We start from the raw sequence: 16981 nt of genomic DNA, 5'->3' as shown, positions 1-16981 counted from the left end.
CGGTCACTACTTGTCCTAAGTAGACGTAAGCAAAATATACCGCCCAGGTAATGCAGACTGGGCACTCTACAAACTGCTATTGAACATTCAAGATAAACTAGGACCAGTTGAAGTGCCCTTTAAATGCAATGTAAAGCAACTTGAAAAAACTTAACTGTTCATACATTATTACAATTGACTTCTTGCACTGATTAGTTAACAATAAATGAAGGTCAAGCACATACCTTTTTTGAGAGAAAGCTGGTTTTCGCCACCTGACTGAAAGTCATAAAGGGCCACAAAAAGGTGTGGGTCAGCATCTTCTTGGGCCAGCAGATTTTCTTTGGACATCCAGCGGGAGGCTCCTTCAGCCAGAAATCCTCGAAATGACCCAGGGTCATCCCCATCTGGAATCTCTGGCAAGGGACGGCTCTGCAAGAGCGCCTCTATAGACAAATAAATAAAAATGTGCATTGCAAACAGTGCCAGGAGGGCCTTTAATAAGTGTCCATTAAACAAATACAAGCTATGGAAGCTGCATCAATAGTATATACTTGGATAAGTGAGCAAAATTCAAATGTCATTGCATTCAACAGTTTCCACTGCCCACTACATTTATCCTGTTTTTTTTTTTTTTCTGCTTTCAAAGGTGTGATCAGAAAGGACAAGGCTGTGGAATGAATGCGGCCAAGATACACAAAAGTAGCACTACAAATGGGCTTTCAAACTCACCATGCGGCTAACTCTACTCAATGGCCAACTTGATAGCCGCAAGAAAGCGACAAGGCAGTGGCACAGCTGCTCACCACTGCAATAGGTAAACAGCAGCACGATGCTGTATGCTAATCAGTGTGCACTGGCTTAGAGTGATAAGGAGTACAAGTGAACTGAAACGAACAAAAAAAAAAAAACTTGACTGCAGCTTCCACACTGTTGCCTTGTCAATTTCAGGCAAACAATGACGGCCATTTAGCCAGTAAAGTTGAAACCATTTCTAAGTGCTTCTGCTGTGTACTACGTAAGGCATGCATGCCCGTGTTCTTTTCGCATTCCTGTTTACATATTGAAGCAGAAAAATTGCTACAATGTGGCAAGCTGAAAACTCTTAAAACATGTTTTAAAATGTTATACACAATCTAGCCTTCATGTTATGCAATTATGCAACCACTTAATTATTTAAATAAGTAATTCTAGTCAGCAAATTTCAATGGAACACATTTTCCAGCTCTGCAAGAATTTGAGGGCTCCTGCAAAAATATGCATGTATGTGTGAGTGTAAACAAATCATGCAAGATGAAACTTTACTTCGTAACACTACATTTCATTTCATGCACCCACAAAAATATTTTAGGACGTGCAAATTTGAAGAGGATGCATATTTATGACACGAAGCCGTTTCGGATCGTTCATAATGCCGTTTCTGTGTATATTTCTCTTCCAGTAGCAACATCAAATATATCAGACCCCTCATTTCTAGGGTTGGGCGAATATTCGTGCATTTCAAATATTCAAAATTTCAAAGTATTCGAAATGAACGAATATATATGTATACATTTGACTGCACATAACCCCCTGTAAAGGTGGTTTCACTGCAGCGTCTGGTTGCTATGCCGTGAAACAACCCATCCAGGGGAAATCTGCACTGCCGCGAAGCCACACTTCAAGGTTAAATGTACATATTTTTTTAAGTTTAAAAGCGTGTTATATGGGCTTATATGCGCTAAGTATAGTAATTTTTAAATTGTAACGTATTGCACCGCTTATAACTTGCACCCTACTGCTATTCAAATCTTGATACTATTCAAGGCTGCTTCCACTTCATTTAAAACCAAGCAAGTGACATTCACTCATGCCTAGTTCCAATCCTTAAAAATATTGTGCAAGGGTCATGAGAAAAATGCTAATTTTTCTTAATAATATGCGGTAAATACTATTCGAACTATTCAATTCGAAATTATTCGACCAAATCACTATTCACTTCGGATTCGCTTCGAACCTCAAATTCACTACTCGCCCATCCCTACTCATTCCCCAAATTTGATCGTGTGGATGATGACTCGACTACAGATAAAAAACTGAGTGGCTCCTCTGATAATTTTGTTGACCTGAGTGCTAATAATGACTTTAATTATTTAGCGTTGTTTTTCAAAAATATTTGCTGATGTGTTCAGCATTGATTCCTGTTAACCAAAGCAAAATGCTTAACAAGGCCACAGATGGCAAGAGACATCTTCTGTCTGTGATAAAGTGTAAGTAGACACTAGTGCTCAGACTGCAGTAGTGATTCTGTTAAATCTGCTCTTTTCAATCAAATAAAGGAAAAATGTTAGCCAAGTCTGAATCAGCAAAAGAATTTTTATAGAATAAGACTGTCCCAGTTCTTTAGAACTTTTCTAATGAATGAAAAATTACTAATCATTGTACAATTTGATTTGCCTTTTAACGGTTATCAGTATTCAATCCATTTTCACTAAGGGTAGTAACTGCACTGTTCGACTCTTCACAATTTTATTGCTCAGCCTGCTCGCACAATCGCTGCTTTCATTCTCCCTGTCTTTGTATGCATATTAACAGCCTGTCATAGCTTCACGTGACCATCTAGCCGGCCTGCATCACCCGGACATGAGAGGCTCCTTGTCTGGGCTGCTCTTGTGGACCTTTCACATGCACAGGCATGGCCTAGCAACAAATACAATGCAGTGGTAGCTTTTGGGCGTCGCTATGTTACAATTTTAGATTTCAAAAGGTCCGAAAAAATCCCATCCTCTGTCTTACAAACTTCTCGACTGAACGAAATAATCTGAGCATGGTCATCACTTCGTTAAATCAAGTTTCAACTGTATATTAGTTATATTTAACAAGTCACTATCAAGTGCATCTGTTCCTTCCTTGCAGCAACTTGCTAAAATTCTACTTTTACAAAAGTCCAGTAAAAAGCAGAATGCCCAGTGCTGCAGCCACATCGCCAGCCCTTTCTTAACTATCCACGTTGAAGGACCCCTCCGGCCGTTTAGCTGACATTCATAAATGAACAAATAAAGTTATAATGAAAAGGACAACATCTGCTTCTGTGGTGGTTGGTGGGCATGGAGGATCACAGTGAACTGCACGCTCATAACCGGAAAAAAAGGGGGCAAAAGGTTCAGTTTAGTGTAAGGGCCTTACCTCATCAAAATCTTAATGATATGTGTGGTCCTTATTCCTGTCACACGGGCACCAGCAAATTTCTTTGAACTCCATAAATGTAAAACTCCATAAAGAAGTTCCAAAGCAATGGAGTTGAAACCATGTCACACAGCACTTTTACTAGTTCTGATGAGAAGCTGCAAGGGGTCTATTATGCGCTGCGGCGCCTCTGTCTGGATGCAAAATTTTGCATCTGCGTAATCATGCTGAAAACATTCTACATCAGCAGTCTTCCCTTATAAAATCTATAATTCACTGAAATGGAAATTTTAAACACTGTTTTGGTTCTTATCACAGAAACGTGCATATTAGCAAGTTGACAGTAATACAGACAGTGTTGCTGGCAACACTGCAGTTTTGTTTTGTTATGTGTGTGTGTTCACTTAACCACATACACTGGTTTAGCGAAGAGAGAAGCACTGTATTTGCTAACAGTATGATGGCAAGGACGATGAAGCACTTCTTTTGCTTAGTGCTATGACTTCTGATAACGTTGAAGTAGAATAAACATCACTATGATGAGAACACAGCGAGATGCAGAGATGTAAAAATGGCAGTGCACACAGATGCTTATTCAAAATGGCATCGTGACAGTTTTTTGCAAAGCATGGTGTAGAGTGGGTGCACTCATGCACGTAAATAGTTTTTTAAAATACACACTATGAATGGATTATACACCGAAAGCAGCATTTACTGTTACTAGAATTCCTTATTGTGCTGCAGTGCTGGGCAGTATCGAAGATACATGTATCTTAGATACTATCTTAGATACTCATCGGGTATCTTGTATCTGTATCACGATACATCTCGCAAAAGGAGTATCTGTATCTGTATTTCCGATACATTAAATAATGTATCGTGTATCTTAAGATACAAGATACCGCTATCGCAACACCACTATGCGAAGCAATTACCGCTGGCTGAACTCTGCTTCTCAAGCTGGCGCCACTAAGCCACCTGAACAAAACTAAGGGCGGCAACATAATTTTATTTTCCCGCCAGAGTCTTCTACTGAGGGCAGGCGACGACGTCTGCGCATTCCTATTGGTGGAGTGGAGTCATGTGGCAGCTCGCGGTCTCCACACAAACAAGCGCGCGAATGTCTACGTCCAGCCCATGTAGCTTTTGTTTTCTCGATTTTTTGTTCTTTTTAGTTGTGTCAGTTCCATGACACTTGGTCTTAGCCACGGCCCTGCATCGCATACTCTAATGAGTGCAGCGCCTATTACGCAAATTATTATGCCGCTTTCGTGTCGCAATTGATGATTCTCTTGCGTGGTGCTTCGTAACGAAATCTGAAGTATGCAAGAACGAAGTTGCCTTGCATCTCATGGGTTTCACACATCAGCGATTTGAAGCATCTCGTGGATGTAAGTTTGCCTTACATGCGATGACATTGACCTATATGTAAATAACGTTCTAAGGACAATAGATCCACGGATACCGATGCCCGATCTAATAGAACAAACCTTTACCTAACAAAAGGTATCTCGGTGTACCATATTATTTCTTTTCGTGCTAATTATATATTCAAAGAATTTTTGAAATCCTAATTTGATTATTAGCACTAATGCTTTCTTACTTGTTCTGTTGCATTCCGTACCTAGGTCTTTGTTTTTTTCGGTGTGGTCGCTGCAATATCTCTTTTGCAACGTGCTGCCAAAATAAGCTCTCAGCTTTATTGTTATTTTTAAATGTCTGCGTTATTTCTCCTGTTTACACATTTATACTTCACTTGAGTTTACTGTTCTGCCAAGGTGATATTTAAAACAAATATATAAATATATGGGCGTGCCTTTGGTACTATACAGTAAAATTAATATTTGAGATTTAACGTCCCAAAACCAAGTTATGATTATGAGAGACGCCGTGGAGGGCTCCGGAAATTTCGACCACCTGGGGTTCTTTAACGTGCACCTAAATCTAAGTACACGGGCCTCAAGCATTTTTGCCTCCATGGAAAATGCGGCCACCGCGGCCAGGATTTGATTCCGTGACCTTCGTGTCAGCAGTTGAGCACCATAACCATTAGACCACCGTGGCGGGTCTTGAGTATAGAGTACCAAACATTCTGCTTACCGCTTAATAAGGCAGCGAAGTTGAGTTTGCTTTATAATAATGGAAATTATTGGGAGCCATCTCAAAGACGTTGCTTGGGGGCCCTCGAGAAGATTTTAGATGAGGGATTCGAGAAACATATACACCAAATGCTCCGCTTTTCTCATGAGCGTCCCAACGAGCCGTTTCAGGCAATTTTCCATAGGCAATGAATTTTCTATTGTCTTACCTTAAGTTAGTTCAGTAAAAAGTTTCGTTTCTCCAATTTGACTGCCGCCATATTAGTCGCCGCTATACCACGTGACAATACAATACGTCTGAGACGTTTCCGGGTTGCAGATGTTCTTTTGTTTAAGAAAAATTGTTCAAAGATCGCACGTTAGTCGATAACGAACGCTTTACACTAGCAGATACGTAGAATATGAACAGCCATTGCGATTTTATGTCCCCTACGTATACACCATTCGTTACAAAACTCGCTTCCAGCTTTGTTGCTGCTGTACACCTGTCTGGTGATCAGGTATTGCGTAGTGGTGGTTTACAGACAAGGTTAAACTCCACGCCGGTATTTGCACCTTCGTACGAAGGCTTCTTATTGAAGTTCTTCCCGGTAAGTTGTTTCGGAATTGAGCCCCGGTAAGTTGTTTAGGAATTGAACTAATGTACTTTGAGCAAGACGGACAAAACATTTAAGATACTAAAGACATTTCATTCAAATGAAACAAAATTGGTCAGAGTTAAAGGGGTCATGAAGCACCCCTTGGGCTGATTGAAAAAACACATCCTGCGGAAAGCTGACACGGCTATGAACTGCTCTGCCAAATATTACAGTCGTCCGCGCCGCGTAATGGCCACAAGCGGAGCGCGAAGTTGCCGTTTCCCCAGGCACCCTCTTTTCAAACAGAGGCCGGTTCTCACTCTCGTCGGTGGGCGGGGCGTCTGTCCGCTGTATGTCGCAAGTGACATAGCATGCTTATTGGCCGATAGCCGACGTAAATCGAGAGCGGCGTTCGGATCAGATGCGCTTCTTGCCGCGGGGTGCCGCCACTTGCCGGCGCCGCACTCCTCAGTACACGGTAGCCGCACTCGCGCAAGCGAATCACAGCGGGAGAGCGATCGCGTTTCATGACGCGCGCTGGCGTAATTTCTTTCCCCCATGCCATCCCTCCCTGTCTAGCTTCCAGTGCGCTCGTCGGCACGAGAAAAGAGAGAAAGCGCTGGGAGCGTGCGCCAAACCCCCGTAACTCCGCTGATTCTTGACGGATCCGAGAAATTTTTGCTGCAATCGATTCGGGAGGCAGTACACTCCGATACTGAGGCCATTAGATCATTACTTGGAAAAGTGGTTCATGACCCCTTTAAGGGACTTCAAGCAGACATCTTGTGCATTGGCGTTTGCTACTGCGTCATATGGATATATAATAACTAACTTGCGAATGTATCGAAGTATCTTAAGATACAATTGGCAAGTATCGTATCGGATACAATTATCGCGATAGTATCTTGTATCTGTATCTCAAATACTTCTTGCCTGAGTATCTTGTATCGTATCCCGATACAATTTCAAAGTATCTTTGCCCAGCCCTGTTGTGCTGACCTGCATTTGCAGCATTTCACATAACTACAGCTTACTCACACGTAAGTACTTTACTTTGCCTGTAGCTACTCACACGTGACTACTGGCAAAGGGAGTAATGTTGCAAATACGAGACTACTCCCTTTGCCATCAAGGAGGACCACCAAACTGCCTTAGTAAAAAGCACCATTAAGCTTCCTTAGCATAAGGGCAACAATGTGACATGAAACACATCTCCTTTGACATAAAGATGAGGAGTTAAAAGGAGTACACGTGTGCCTGTGTGACAGGGTATTACACAAGCTTATACAGCATCATCTCTTATGTAGTGGTTCATTTCTATTGTTATTGTCTCAGTTCTTTCCCTGCAATTCTTTACCATATTTATGTACCGTATATATGTACTGTGCATTTTTGTGTGGCTGATATACCCCCCTGCAATGCCGGAAGGCCATGAGGGTACATGTAAATGAAATGAAATAAACAACAAATAAGATAAATACTAATGCAAAATGCCTGTTCTCCGAAACTTTGAAAAACATCACCCAAACAAGAACAGGCAACCTCACCGCGTGGATGTGAAATGGGAGTGGTTTCGTTCCAAGACCGCAGTCAGAAGACTATACAAGGAGGAAGCGCTGTGGGGGGGAGAGGAGTGTGGTGTATCTTTACCTGGATGATGAAAATGCTATGGAGGGGACTTGCAGTGCATGACTGCCTGCATGTATATATTTGCGTGATTTCGTGTGGTACACACCACTTATGTCAATGCAGTGTTTCACCACACTGCAAACTTGTGATCTTTGCGAGACTTTCCACACTGTTTTCGATGCAATTTGTTCTATAATGATTATATCGTGCCAGAATAAAATATTTTGTGGCAATCTTCCCACTGGTACCATAATCAGTGGAGCCACTCATGAAGTGAGATTTGGAGCAATTTTCGGAGTAGCAAAATGTCAATTTTGGAGCAGTTTTGAGCACCTAAATATGCATTTCGGAGCACCTTGGAGCAACTACATTCGCACTGCTAAAGACTTCCAAGAGATTTCGAACACTTGGATTGACCATTTTAAATAGTACTGGCATGCTCCAAAGCGATACTGCTGTACCCTCCAAGTACAAAAAGCGATAACTAAATTCGTATCTTCTCAGTTGAAATGGAAACAACCAATCTGCTTAAAGTCTGCACTTTTATTTGAAATTGAGGAAGCTGCCGAGACCTTGGCTTCTACATTCTCTGAAGCATGTGCTGCTAGCTTGGCCATACTTTTGGAAAGACCAGTTTTCTTTCAGAATACAGGAGGCCTATTCCAAGTTTATAACACGTGACAGACAAAGGACCGCGCACCATATCATAAAGTCCGCTACCACAGCCGGGGCAGCCCGTCTACATCGCACTCGCCACTTATTTTGCACCGAAAACGAGGTGAAACACTCGTTAGGCAACCTCGAGCACGAGCATATCCACAGTGCACATGACCTGTGGCACTGTGCAAGTCTCCACATCGAATATCCTAACAACGGAATACTAGATATACCATTTGTGATTTCAATAATTCGTGCACTCACTATTCCAATATTCGCACACCCCAAGCAAAAATCAACCTTAGCAGAACACAATGCTTCGCTAGAACGTGGGATTAGCCCCACTGGCAATTCCAAATACGTTTGATGCAGAAAAACACACACTCTCAAATGTTAACTGTTTGTATCGAACCACTGCGCAAATATATCGTGTGCCTGGGATCAATCGACCCGTAAAACGAACTGCCAATACATCACAGTGGTTCCAACTTCCACGAATTCTTACAACAGTAAAACTGACTTCTTTAAACGTTCAGCGACAGTGGCCACTGCAACGCGAGGATAACCTACATCTAGAAGACATAGATGTAGGTTAAAGATGTAGTTGTCGGCCATCTAATTGAATTCAGGTTTATTCAACGATTACTTGTAATGTACTGATATCAGCGAGACACATCGTATTGCCAGAGACAGTTTTTTGCTTGAGCATTTATAAACACTCTTGTGCGTGCCAACTGCACTTAGTCGCTATGGCCTTAAAAAGGTAATTTTGTATTGGTTCCTAGCATGACTATACATATCCATAGTGTGGTCACATGTGAGGCAACACGCGGAAACGCAATCGGAGTTTGTAAAATATAACATTTGCCGTAAGTGTCAACGAATGGCAATAAAAGCTTCTCTTTTGTTACCTGCAGTACAAGCGATGCGCACGCTGTCTAATCAATGTATCTTACTTTGCTAAGTGCCTACTGCCTCATGCAATCATAAATATCAGAGGCAGACACTGTGCTCGTCAACAATGTCGGTGGGCGTTCATTTCGAATGGATCTACGATTCACGAATTGTAATGACCACTCATAGAATTCGTCTAGGAAACCGAGTTGTATCTTTTTGTTTAATTTATGCTGTAGGGCATGCTGGCACCAAAATAATAATGATAATCATAATAATGACGCTTTGGAACCGCTCAGGAGGTCTGACAGTAATACGCGGGAACACTAGACAGATAGAAATCGTAGAGAGGCCATCGTAGTTAGCACAGAAGTTCATGACTGATTTACGCAGTAATATGTTACACCTTGTCGCATTCACTTGATCTGACATGTGCTGGCATGGCGTAAGCGGAAAGCTAAAGCATGAGGCCTGCGCGCTCGGTGCAGTGACTGCTGCGGCGTACACACTTTTCCCATGAGCGCTTGTGTGCCCGTTGGTGGCGCTCGTGTGCTTGAGCAAGGTCTATTGGGGGTGCAATCACCACAAAAATGAAACAAAGCAAAGGAGTGCTCTGAACAGTGTTTAGCAATTTGGGAACAACATGCAAGCGATAGCTGCTAAAATTCAATGATTTGGGGCATGATCTTGTACTTATTCTATAGTAGAATATTCGTTTTCACTACAAGCGACTGGTTAAGGCTCGCATAAACTTCACAAACAAGGGACCTGCGCACAAGCCTCAACCAATCACGCGTGCCAAGCACGAACAAGATCACCCCCCTGGACTGTGGTCCACCCCTTTAAATAATGATGGCATTAATGAAATCACACCAGTGATCGTCACCTTTCAACGAAAATAGCACTGAAAATAATAGGGACTTTTAGCTTGTACGTATACTTCTTTATGTTACCGTGTTACCGGATACCGGGTGGCCTCTGCGCGTGCACGAACCTTTATGGAACGTAAATTACTAGCCTGTTAAGCTTTACGTTTACAGCCCTATCTCACAAATCCACCTTCGTTCGTGGCTACTCGCGATATCTGCTTTGCGGAGACTCCAGCCGCCGAGTCAAAATAATACAAAATGCGAGCGCCACTTACGATCACCTTTTTTCAGCCAGATTACCGAGGCAAGAGCGACCTAGAATACCGAAGCCGCAAACGTGAGAGGCCTAAGGCCTCTGACAGGCTGGATAGGTGGCGCCATCTAGCAGGGCCAGGGTGAACCAGGCAAGCACAAAATTGTTATTGCAGAGACATCGAGCATTCTACTTCCAATGTAAATACCTTGCAGCGGCATAACTATGAATGAGTTGCCTTTTTAATGATTTTTTCCCCTCAAAAACACTAGGCGAAAACAAACGTGTCCATGACTGTGGTTGCACAAAGTGTCACAAGATGTCGACACCATTGTCCGGTAACCCGGTATTGCTACACCCCTTTGTGTATACCGGGATACTGCAAACGCTAAAAACCTCTTTTATGATTTTGCCGCAACAGTAATTCAATATTATCTAAATTACATGTAGTTGAAATGCAGTTATCGCCATTTAGTGGTTTGCGCAAACGTAAACGTTTACTATGTACGTAAAGGTTTACGTTTGGGTAGCTAAAAACTTTACTGAAACTCGAGTTCCGGTAACACGGTAACAAAGTATACGTTCAAGCTAAAACTCCCTAATAGCACAGTTCAGAAAAGTGTTGGACAGGGCAAGTGGTTGCATGGGTCAATGGGGTTTAATGTGCCAAAGCAACAGTAGATATTATTATACCCCTTTTATGCAGCACATGTAACGTCATTCACAGTAGATTACATTCATACAGGATTTCATTGCTGTCTTGCGTTCCTGGTCTACATGGGTATACAAAATTGCATTCGCAATTGATGTCGATATCTGTCATCACTCCAGTGCACTTTTTGATCCTTATTATTCTCCGCTGATGAAACTGCACAGTTTACTTCCATGGCTGGCAGATAGATATCGCAGGCGAAATTCCAACCTAGCTACTCCGGCACTACTTCACCAAAACATGGGAGAAATTGAAAAAGAAGAAAGAACAGACAAGCATTTGTAAACATGGCCGTTAGGAGGCGTTGTCGTCAAGTTGGGACTCCGGAAAAAATATCCCCTTTACGCACGAATTACGATGCACTGTCTACGAATGTGTCAAATTCACATATGATAATTCCAAGGCACACGATATTACATTCCAAGAAAGAAAATGAAATAATTTGTTGTTCTGTGTAAGTTTCAGTAATTAATTGTAATGAACATGAAATTAAATATTTAATTATTATACAGCCAGTCATGTGGCATTTTGACATAAAAAGATTGAAATCATCAGCACTGAACATGTGCTCAATTACTTTTTCGTTGTATTCATTTCGAGAAAAAGAAAACTAGTGCTTTTGACGTTGGTCCTGGAACGGGGCGCGCTAAACGACCCATCGTACATCGTTGTGCCTTCACCAAAGTGATCCGCTACATTCATACGCAGCACACTGAGCTTGAGTCAAGTCATACAGACTATGCGGAAGGTTCAATCATCCAAAGAGCAACGTACAGTCAACCACAAAAATTTACAGACCACGCGAGGAGGTTCTTTGCGACATTTCCGCCACATCAGCAGCGATTGACGGCAGCGCTACGCCCAAGACGCATCCCCCCCTAATCTACGACCTGGCTTTTTTCTGAATGGCCCCAAATATTTTCCACCTTTCTCTTTTTAACACGAAAGCTCTTCGGCAGCCGTGGCTACGTGCTTCTGTCATGAGAGCAGTCTATCAGCATAACTGTTACCAGTTGTAATCATTCTCACCAAGTGATACCTAACCAACGGCACACCGTTCCTAACCTAATACCTAACCAATGGCACACCGCAATAGCTGTGAATCTGCTATAAAAGTAGAAGCATGGCAGTCGTACCACAGATAAACACGTTGCGTGAAGACAACAAACTAACAATGCGCTGCACGATAGTAGAAAATTGATATGCCAGTGAATAACAAGAAAACCCATTTCCTGCTCAGCGCTGCAGTGGACAGTAGATGGTGCGGACATGCAGTTTGGCACGCGCTCGCGTGGTTTGTAAACTTTTGAGGTTGACTGTACTTTGCTTTCTTTTGGCCACAGATTGACAGAACTAGCATAAACAAGTTGCATACACAAACGTAGCCACCGCCGCTGAAGGGGATATAGTTGCACAAATTGTTTCAACTATCATGACGTACGTCTAAAAGTTACCAAAAAGTTAACAACAACCATTAAAAAGAACCTTAAATGTGATTACATTTTGCTTTAAAGGGACCAACAACTGGCCAGAATGTGTGATTAGATCCTGGTAGAAATGAAAAGACCGTGAAATATAGCGACAGATTCCAGCATCCTTTTCACGTTGTGAATAGGATTTGTATTTTTTAAGATTGTGTTTAAAAGTAACCAAAAACCGGTATGTCGCGTAGCCTAGCAGAACAGCTTTGAAGCTGGATTATGGAATCGATCACTTTGCTGTACATAGTCATGTAGTCTAATGCTATTATGCGAGCCATAATTAGTCCTGAAAATTAGAGTATGCACGTTATTATCTATCCCCGCTCTATTTTGTGCTGCTTATGATGTAAAAGGAGTTGCACGGCGAGAAGCGGCGCTGCCTTCACGGTAGCCAGTGGAACATGTCGAGGCACAGCACATGTGCACGGAGTGTACGCATGTGCAGCAAACTGCCGCGCTCCAACACGAACTGCTCTCACGCTCACTGTTTGCATGTGTTGTCACTTGCATATATTTCCCGTAGATAGAAAAATTGTGATTGCAAATGTTTCACGGCGTTTTCCACGTTACCATTCCATGATTAGACACCCTCAACGGTAAGCTTTTCATTACGCTAAAGAAAGAAAACAGGCACCATAAAAATTGTTTGTCGGTCCCTTTAAGTTATCAATTTTGTAATTTTTTCCCACCGCCCTGTCGTCACGTGCATGAGTTCGATGCCGTTAGCTGTGAATCCCATTTGCTATACCCGTGTAACAGCAACAAAAATGGCATTAACACCTAATCACATTCACTTCAAATGACATTACATGTGCCGTGTGACAGGAGTATTAGTGAGGGACTCTTCATTAACTCTGACTAAATGTGTTTCATAATGTGCACCACAAGCATAGTACAAGAGTATCTTTGCACGCTACTCTTCCTATAAGAGTACTATTTTCCCAATGCATCACAGAGTCTAGGTATGAGACAGAAAAGCAAAAGGAAGACAGGCAGGCTAGCCAGATATCTCCAGTTGTTTGCAATGCAATTCTTGAAAAGAAGCTATACCTCCTTGATATTGTGCAACAGCACCCTGTGACATCCCCACTTCACCAAGCATTAACCACAGCCAATGGTTGATAACACAACAACCACGCCTTTCCACCAACAGCCCAATGGAACCCAAGGTGCATTATATGGAGTTTTTCCTAGACCACCCCAATATGATGGCAATGGTCCAATGTATTGAAGCAGTCATCTGGCAGTAACACTTCTTTTATTGCGATACAATTAAATGGACAGTCTCCGCTGGTTTTTGCCGCGCCGTCATGCACCGTATATGTATAAGTATGTATATATATATATATATATATATAAAAGTCCTAAAGAAAAATAATTCAGAAAAATGCTTCCGAAGCGCAGAATCAAACCAGCGACTGCTCGCTCCGCAGCGCGTGGCGCTAGCCACTACGGCACAAAGCGCAGATCCTTCAGGTAACTAACAGCGAGCATTATATACACACCCTTTACCGCTGGCAGGACTCGGAGATGGCAGGCGCTTATAAGCATTTCTTCATTACCAGCAAGATGGTGCGAGGAGCGCCAATGGGTGCATGTAAAAGTCGTCGGCCAGCTCGCTCGCTTCTTATAATATTTGCACAGGGAAAACCTAGCCCTTCTGCTGTCTGCTCGCGCGGTAGTTGCTGCCGGGGGGGCAGATCTTTCTGCAGCGTAGCAGCGCATCCATCACGGGCCGCTTTTCTTGCTATCGCATTCATTGCTTCGCCCTTGCGGCAAAACTGTGACTTTTTTTTATGAGCCAAATGATTATGAAGAAACTTACACTATATCATGAGTTTGAGAAACAAAACCTCACGCTAAACAGCTCAGTTGGCACACTATGAAAGCATAAGTAAATCATTTTTACATGTTATGTGATTGTGTATATATAGAGTTGGCTGTGCAGGATAAATAACCCAGTTTTGAGTTACATATGGTGTCACCATGAACTTTTCAATCAAGTTTCCATACACACACAAGGTGTTTGTCAATTGTCCACAAATAATATTTTGAAGCAATGTACAACAAAACGCAAGATATTCCACTGCCGATTTTTTAGCACACCAAGAAAACATGCACAAGCACCTATGATGTTTTCTACCTCACTGATACCCCATTTTCTAAGATATTCCCTGTATATTGTTGTTGCAAGAGGAAAGTGCACAGGAGGAGGTTCCACAGTCCACAGACTATAGGACGTCCTTCGCAAGTTTCACATCACAAGAAAATCCGTTTAAATGGCTTGCACTGCCTTTCAAAACAAAGATGTTCAGACCAGGGTCTTGGGAGTGACACGGGGGCCTCACTGGCAGCATTTCCAAGTTACACAAGCACCCAAGAAATGGATATACACTCATAAGATGCTACAGGCTCTGGTTTTCAACAGGATTTGCGTGGTGTATCTAACGGTGCAAAGTGAGACGAGCGTAGGAAAAGATTCAAATATACTTAGTCCCCTTCATTGCCATTTAAGGGATGCACTCTTTGCAAGAGCTTTGTGTTAGATGTAATTGACAAGACGAACAAACTGAACACAAGTATACAAAGTATGAGAAGCGACAAGGACTAAAAGGCCTATATTTAAGATAAGCGGCATCAGAAGTGGGAAGACAGGAATAGGGTGGTCACCCCTCAGCCCCCCCCCCCCCCCCCTTGAGAATTGTTAAACGGCCTCTGAATTTTGAGCCCTATAAATTGAATTGGCTGCTCTATATCAACTTAAGTGACGTCCTGAACCACCTACAATAAACAAATGTGCACTGTGAGCACTGCATGTATGCCTATGTGGGTCAGACTTCATTTAAATGTGCACATGCAAAGAGCCCACAAGCACATGTGTCGCTTGCAAGAAGCCTAGTATACTATTACTATTCCACTGTCCCCACAGAGTCAGCCAATATATCAGAGCACTATTTGCAACACCGAGGCATCGATAAGAGCCAAAACATGCAGTACAAGGATAACTTAATCTGATATATAAACCACTTCAACTACCACTGGCAATTCTATTGATTAGGCCTGCTTGCTTCTATTAAGAGTAGTCAATTTACTTTTAAATATACGTATGAAGGTAAAATTCGTAATCGTTTTTTTTTATTTTTTTGTGCAAGAACAAAAGGAATAATTCACGATACTAAGTAGCAGTACGCCGAGATGGGTCGTGAAATATGGGAGCTTCAACGCTATTTACAAACCATCTGTTTACTAATACGTTAATGAGAATTGCATATAGCATACAGTGCAATGAACTAATGATGCGTCTGAAAAAATGTCAGCACTGCTCACGCGTGTCTACTGGCATGATTTCTTGCCATCGCTCTCTGCAACAGGCCTTGGAGAAGGCTGTAACAGCGTACCAGAGAAACACCATTATGTGGAGGTCATATCACTTTGCTCACGTCGGCTTCCGCGGGTCTGGCGCAGTCGAGGAAGCATGCGATGGTGTTTTGTTAATGCTATTTCTTGGCGGCTTATACATGTTATAGGCACAAGTTCTTTATTTTTATTAGTTTTTTCTTCTTCTGCGATGTAAGTTAAGTGAGCTACACCTACGATGGATGCGCGTGTTGCCAAACAAAGTTGTTACATAGACCCAATACCCCTTCTGCCGACACCGTTAACACTGCAGTAGCATATGCAAATGAACTAAAATGGAAACCAGCCCCAGAACAGCCTTACGAGTACTAACCGGCGACATCAGTGACATGCCGGGACGTGCTGGATAGCAAGTCGAGCCCTACTTGTTGTCAAAAGGAAATGTGATGAAATTCAATCACGACTGCCTTCCATACTAATCCACGGACAGTGAAGTCATGTACTGTTTGTACAGACTTCTTGTACATCAGTCCAAGATGCAACACGAAATGCAAAAGCTTCGATACGAACGGACTGAGATGACGGAAAAACATCTATCCGTCAAACAGCTAGGCCTAAGCTTCGTCCACGAAAACAACCGAACTCGTTCATGCATAAACACAACTACCTGATCGGGGAACAAAACACGTACCGCTGTGCTCGGTGAATATGTTCGCCGACACAGAGGAAAGCCTGATGTCCTTCGCCTTTTGTTTCTGGCCATGTTTTGTCAGCTTGTTCCCGTGACTACTACTTCCAACGGATGACGCGCTTCCACGGTTTTCCTTGCCATGCTGCGCGCCCATAGCCCGACGTCGGTTGCGGGGGTGACGACTCCGCCCAGTCCTGGCGGATCCTGGCCAACTACATCTTCATCGTGCAGGGCGGCCGGAATGAAGTCAACGCGACCCAACGAGTAGATCCGCCGTCATTCAATCGCCGACGGACGCCATGTCTACGATGGTTGCTCCGCTGCAGGAATGCATACCCTCGACCCGATCGCTGGAGGAGAAGGGCAACCGCTCTCGTCCTAGGGAGAGATGCAGCATGGGATGGGGGCATGCGCGTGCGGCATCGGTCGCCGCATGGCATGGCCTCAAACGCCGGGCCTGCGCCCCACGCTTACCTTTGCATCTCACTACGCAGAAACTGCAGTTCTGCAAAGCAGCTCTCTTCGTGCACATAATGTGTGTTCACCTTTCCGTGGTGTTTATGAGTTTAGGAAATGTGCAATGCCTCATATTTCGTGACACTTTTTCTCGCATGAAC

The 16981-nt window shown here is 42.9% G+C and overlaps 1 protein-coding gene across 1 annotated transcript in view; it reads right to left on the bottom strand.

Annotated features, from left to right (window-relative positions):
• Window positions 1–16718, bottom strand: part of LOC119402160 (tyrosine-protein kinase Abl) — a 69682-nt gene extending 52964 nt beyond the window's left edge. Inside the window, exons 1-2 of the mRNA XM_037669284.2 lie at window positions 16365–16718; window positions 225–425 (exon numbers count right to left, since the gene is read on the bottom strand). Coding sequence (XP_037525212.1) covers window positions 225–425; window positions 16365–16518 — 355 coding nt within the window. The 5' untranslated portion in view covers window positions 16519–16718. The remainder of the gene's footprint in view (window positions 1–224; window positions 426–16364) is intronic.
• Window positions 16719–16981: the final 263 nt, after the last annotated feature.

The sequence above is a fragment of the Rhipicephalus sanguineus genome, chromosome 1 (genome assembly GCF_013339695.2).
Source record: "Rhipicephalus sanguineus isolate Rsan-2018 chromosome 1, BIME_Rsan_1.4, whole genome shotgun sequence".
NCBI classification, from domain to species: Eukaryota; Metazoa; Arthropoda; class Arachnida; order Ixodida; family Ixodidae; genus Rhipicephalus; species Rhipicephalus sanguineus.
This window is presented reverse-complemented; position numbering and strand designations above follow the sequence as displayed.